Genomic DNA, 6003 nt, shown 5'->3' on the forward strand with positions numbered 1-6003 from the left:
CCATTAATTTATTCTGAGTTGAATAAAGTCAATAGTAAGAATCGTGATATTTTGAATGAAAGTCAAGAGGAAGACTCGTGATATTTGTTTTCTGACATATTAGCATTGACACAACTTTAATTGCTTTACTATCTTTATCACATCATATGATCATCATTATAAGACAAAAACAAAAAATAAAATTTACTTTCTCATACCTTCTTTTTATTCTTCTTATTAATCAATAAATATAATAGTAGTAACATAAACAGTATATTCATTAAAAATGATGACAACTTGGCTCGGTCGTTTGTTTTCTTCATAGATTCCGGAGTGTGTCTGTCTGTGTTGTTGTTGGACACAGAGAAATAGACAGAAAGAGAGAGAGAAATAAATAAATATGTGTTTTTTCATTTCATTTTCTCTTCTTGAGATCTGAAAGAAGAAGAAAACAAATTCAGGTGAGTGAAGTTTTTGCTTGATGGATCTTGTTTAACCATAGTGAATGATTCCAATTTCCATTTTCAGATTCTCTGCAGAAAAAAGAAACCCTTTTCTTTTCAATTGAGTAAACCACAAGAAAACCAAAAAAAAACTCAATTTTTACATGACCCTCTATTCAAAATCTTCATATTCTTCTTAAAGAAGAATTTGGGTTGCTAATTCTAGAAGAAAGAGTGTTAAAGTTGGAATCTTTCTTTGTTGGGGTGTTAGGATTCAATCTGTGAAAGAAAAAGTGTTTCAATGAAGGAAAGTGAGAAAGGGTATTTGGATCCACAGCTATGGCATGCCTGTGCTGGTGGAATGGTTCAGATACCTCAAGTGAACTCCAAAGTTTTCTACTTTCCACAAGGACATGCTGAACATGCTAATACAAACATTGATCTAAGGGTTTCAGTTTCACCACTGATTCTTTGTAAGGTTGTTGGTGTTAAATTCATGGCTGACCCTGAAACTGATGAAGTTTTTGCTGTAATGAAGCTTCTTCCTTTGAGGAATTCAGAGCTTGGTTATGATGAAGGTGGTGGTGGTGGTGATGGTTTGGAAAATTCAGAAAAGCCTGCATCTTTTGCTAAGACTTTGACTCAATCTGATGCAAACAATGGTGGGGGGTTTTCTGTTCCAAGGTACTGTGCTGAGACGATCTTTCCGAGGCTTGATTACGCGGCTGAGCCACCTGTTCAGACGGTGGTAGCGAAGGATGTGCACGGTGAGCTTTGGAAGTTTAGGCATATTTATAGAGGGACACCGCGCCGGCACTTGCTTACAACAGGGTGGAGTAGTTTTGTGAACCAGAAGAAGCTTGTTGCTGGTGATTCTGTGGTGTTTTTGAGGGCTGAGAATGGTGAATTGTGTGTTGGAATTCGTAGGGCGAAAAAGGGAATTGGTGGTGGTTTTGATGGTTCATCTTGTGGATGGACTTCAGGTTCTGGTTCTAACAATGTAAATTGTGGAATTGGACCTTTTGGGGCATTTTCTTTTTTCTTGAAAGAAGAGAATAAGACATTGAGAAATGGTTGTTTTGATGGTAATTTGAGTGGAAGAGTGAGAGTGAGGGCTGAAGATGTTATGGAAGCTGTGAAATTGGCTGCTAACAACCAACCATTTGAAGTTGTTTACTATCCAAGAGCTAGCACTCCTGAGTTCTGTGTTAAGGCTTCAGCTGTGAAGGCTGCTATGAGGATTCAATGGTGTTCTGGGATGAGGTTCAAGATGCCCTTTGAAACTGAAGACTCTTCTAGGATTAGTTGGTTTATGGGAACAATCGCTTCTGTTCAGGTTGTTGATCCTATTCGTTGGCCTAACTCTCCTTGGCGCCTTCTTCAGGTATTGTTTTTTAGTTAGGATTTGGAGTAATATGTTGCACACATCTTTACATAAGGGACTCAATTTTTATGCTTCTTCGGATATCTATCTTGCTTTGTTATTATTCTGTTTTATGGTCATCTCTGGTGTTTGTGGTTATATAGTGTAAATATCTGTAAAAACAAGTTGATTGAGCTGAAATCATAGGTACTATAATTTTTCAATCAACCTCCTATACTACTAATTGTTTCATTTATTCGTGTTCTAATTCAAGTGAAATTGTTAAAAAAAATAGCTCAATTGTCATACTGCGAGGTTTTATATTGCAGTCGCATTGCTAGTCATGATATTGTGGATAATCACAGGCAAATGTGGCTAATACGCCTCAATTGCGATCTCAAAGATATCTAAATCCTTGATATTGTTGCCCAGATTGTGGTGTGAACTTTTTTTTCGAACTCTGGTTGTTTTTCACTCTTGTGATTATGAGGATGAAATAACCAGTGTTAAGTAGGGAGATGTTTTTGTATGCTTGATTGCATTCACATCTTAGTTCCAAAATCAATTTAGTTTTGCACGGTATCATATCTCACATTCTTGATTATTGATCTCATTGTTATGCCTACTACTACAGGTTACATGGGATGAGCCAGATTTACTACAAAATGTGAAGCGTGTTAGCCCGTGGTTGGTCGAATTAGTATCAAATGTACCAGTCATTCATTTCAGCCCTTTCACTCCACCGAGGAAGAAGCTGCGGTTTCCACCAAACCTTGACTTCCCCCTCGATGTTCAATTTCTGTCACCGACGTTTTCAGGCAACCAGCTCGGGCCAAACAGCCCCTTCTTTGGTTTATCTGACAATGCTCCTGCATGTATACAGGGAGCCAGGCATGCTCAATTTGGAGGAATATCTCTTTCAGATCTCAACCTTAACAACAATAAACTTCAGTTAGGGTTGTTTCCTACTAACATTCAGCACCTTGATGTGCATAGTAGGATTTCAAATAGCAACAACATGATGAACAACAATGATAAGACCAAAGAAAGCTTATCATGCCTGTTGAGTATAGGGAAAAAATATGATAAAAGTTTGGAGAAATCTCAATCTGATGACAATGTTGTTAAGAAACATCAGTTTTGTCTTTTTGGTCAACCAATACTCACTGAGCAACAAATTTCTAGAAACTGTTCAGAAAAAAACTCAGTAGATGATAGTAAAGACAAAGAGAAATGGTTTTTGGATGCATTTTCAGCTGGGAAAGGTTCTAATGCTGCTGAGTTTAGTTGGCAACTTGGATTGGATATTGGTCATTGCAAGGTTTTCTTGGAGTCAGAAGATGTTGGAAGGACCCTTGATTTGTCACTTCTTGGTTCTTATGAAGAGCTCTACAATAAACTTGCTAACATGTTTGATTTAGAAAAGTCTGAGATGTTGAATCATGTTTTCTACCGTGATGCAACAGGTGCTGTGAAGCTAATTGGTGAAGAACCCTTCAGGTATTGCTTTTGTGTTTTGAGTAACCAAGCGCCTTGGTCCTTGAATATGTCAGACGGTAGTACTATAGTCTCTGAATGTATCGAAATTACAAAAACATATCTAAATGTGTCTTTTGCTAGACAGTTTGGCCCGGTTGGTAGTTTAGTCTATGAAATTACTGTGTTTTTTTAAGTTTCAATACATTATAGGACTATGATGATGCTGACACGCACATTCGAAGACCAAAATGACTTCACTCTATTTGTTTCTTTTGAATTTTCCCATTTTTACCATGACTTCTTTCAGATGCATACTACTGCTGTTGTCTTGTATTGTGTACAGTAGCAAAATAGTATTACTCTTGGATTAAAGGGGGGTTTTGTGATCTTATTGCAGTGAATTCATGAAGACAGCAAAAAGATTGACAATTCTGACAGATTCAGGCAGCAAAAATGTCAGAGGGTAAGAGAGAAAATGAGCTCAGTTTTGTTTTATTCATATATGTAAATGATTATGTGTTTACATTATATAAGAGGATCTTGTAATCATGTAGTTTTGATGACCAAGCTGAAGAGAAGAGGATTCTAATGAAATATAAGTAGTCACAATTTGTGCATTAGAATGAGTGGCCACATTTTGCTTACTCTCACTTTAGTTTTTAGTCCTTATAGTGTATGAAATTCCATCTTATTTTTTAGTCTCTAATAAACAAGTTTTCATATACTCCTATTTAAGGGGGGGTTCCTTTTCATAATAATCCCAAAATTATTTTGTGTAACATTTATTCCAAAAACTGTTTTGTAGGGCATGGATTACAGGAACTCACAAAGGTGAACATGGATTGGATGCATCAAACAAAACAGGACCTCTAAGCATATTTGCATAATGTGATGTAACATCTAAGATATTGTTGTTTACTTAATGTAGTGTAACATCTGAGATATTGTTATTATTATGATCATGTGAAATTTAAGGATAGTTTTTAATATTAATTACCTCTGAATATGAACAGAATATTTTTATGGAGGTCACTATTGTATCCAAAAAAAGAAGATTCTCTTATCAAGAAGGATGGGATTGTTTTATGTTTTTTTAAGTTTAGAAATAATGATGCATATATCATGGTCAACTATTATTGTAATAATGTTAACCAAGATTTGGACCCCACATTTAGTGATTTGATTTTGCTTATGTACATTTACATTGTGCACTTACCTGCGTGTATCCACGTTATTAGTTCTAATAAACCAAACATATCTTGATATTCATGACATATCTTGTAACCTTTTTCTTCTGTTTGTTTCCGCTTATGGTCCCAAACAATTGTCTTCTCCATTTTGTGACTTCTGATCCTAAATGAGAGAAAGTTTGATCAATAAAAATTAATGAATTTAGTTCAAATTTTGAATCTATTATATTAATTTTTGTTGACTTAACTTTATACTATATTTAGAATCGGAGGGATTATTTGTTATTATAACTCATATAATTTGTAATGCAATCTAATAGTTACTTCAACTATTAGGTGGTCCACCAAACATCATACTTTAGCACCATTAGATTAATCATATCCTTGTAGAATGTTGAACATCGTCTTGTTGGGGAGTTTGGGGAGTCTTAGAAAGCGTTAAGAGTAATAATGGACTAGACATCTATAACCATCAAAAGAGTTAATTAGACACTGCAACTTCATCTAAAATCTCATGCATTAGATATATGAATTAACTCTTTTAAAAAGAATGAGAAGAGAGGGAAAATATGATTTGGTGTGAACGATACATTATTTATATCTAACAATCATACAAGATCTAATAATAGAGACTAAAAATAAATATGGTCTAATATGAACCACCTATAGCAAGGGGTCATATTTGCTTTTCCTCATCTCTTTTGTTGCTTGTCCTTTTGTTTTGTTGACAATTTCACATTAAAAGAATTTTTCTTGTTTGGATTTCTTTTATACCTTTGTTTTCTTGTGAGATTTATATAAAACTCACATATTTGGAAAAGCTAGTACTCACTCTGTGTTATTATAAATCTCATGTTTATAACTTTTACCTTCTTAAATTATTGATCACTTTAAAATATAAAGAACATTCATTATTTTTTCCCTATAATATCCTTATTCACTTAAATAGTATATCTACCTAACTAGCATTTGAACTACTGTCAATTTCAATTGTTCCAATTAATTCAATTGAAAAAACATTCCAATTAATTTGATATTTTATTTTTTCATAGATATATTTTAATCTTCAACATATTTTCTACGAGATTAGCATAATTAATCATTTTCTTAAATAATACTCTCTTCGCCTCACAATGATTGATCTATTTGACGTTTAACAGAGATTAAAAAATATTAAAAATATGTGTGAGAGAGAGTATTACTTTTGTTATATGAATCTAGATAACTTCTGCCCCAAGGTTTCAAGATAAGAAATTAAATATAAAAATTTAATCTTGAAAAAATTAACACTTTCATTTTAAGTCTTTCAAAAAAAAAAAAAAACACTTTCTTTTTAACATTATCTCTAACATGCACTCTCTAAAGATAGTGTTTTTTCATTTCTCAAATTTATGAAGCACAAACACTTATCAGATAAGGTGTATTCTGATGTTGGATACGTGTCGTGTCCAACAAGACACCGACATATATAGTTACATTAAATTATATGATTTTATCAAATTATTAAGGGTGTCAGAGTGTTTGTTTGTATCCTGATGGGTGTTTCATA

The 6003-nt window shown here is 33.8% G+C and overlaps 1 protein-coding gene across 1 annotated transcript; it reads left to right on the forward strand.

Moving 5' to 3' along the window:
- The first annotated feature begins 723 nt into the window (after positions 1 to 723).
- On the forward strand, positions 724 to 4466 carry LOC25492440 (auxin response factor 10). The gene is made up of 4 exons (XM_013600548.3): positions 724 to 1806; positions 2420 to 3285; positions 3662 to 3727; positions 4070 to 4466. The coding sequence occupies exons 1-4, from the start codon at positions 724 to 726 to the stop codon at positions 4149 to 4151; spliced, it is 2097 nt and encodes a 698-aa protein (XP_013456002.1). The 3' UTR covers positions 4152 to 4466.
- Positions 4467 to 6003: the final 1537 nt, after the last annotated feature.

Source organism: Medicago truncatula, chromosome 4 (assembly GCF_003473485.1).
Source record: "Medicago truncatula cultivar Jemalong A17 chromosome 4, MtrunA17r5.0-ANR, whole genome shotgun sequence".
NCBI lineage: Eukaryota > Viridiplantae > Streptophyta > Magnoliopsida > Fabales > Fabaceae > Medicago > Medicago truncatula.

What these genes read in the sequence shown, in the direction of transcription:
- LOC25492440 (XM_013600548.3), top strand. Translation starts at nt 724, where the DNA reads ATGAAGGAAAGTGAGAAAGGGTATTTGGATCCACAGCTATGGCATGCC. An exon ending in CTCCTTGGCGCCTTCTTCAG is followed by an intron (nt 1,807 to 2,419) that starts GTATTGTTTTTT and finishes CTACTACTACAG; the next exon opens with GTTACATGGGATGAGCCAGA. An exon ending in ATTGGTGAAGAACCCTTCAG is followed by an intron (nt 3,286 to 3,661) that starts GTATTGCTTTTG and finishes ATCTTATTGCAG; the next exon opens with TGAATTCATGAAGACAGCAA.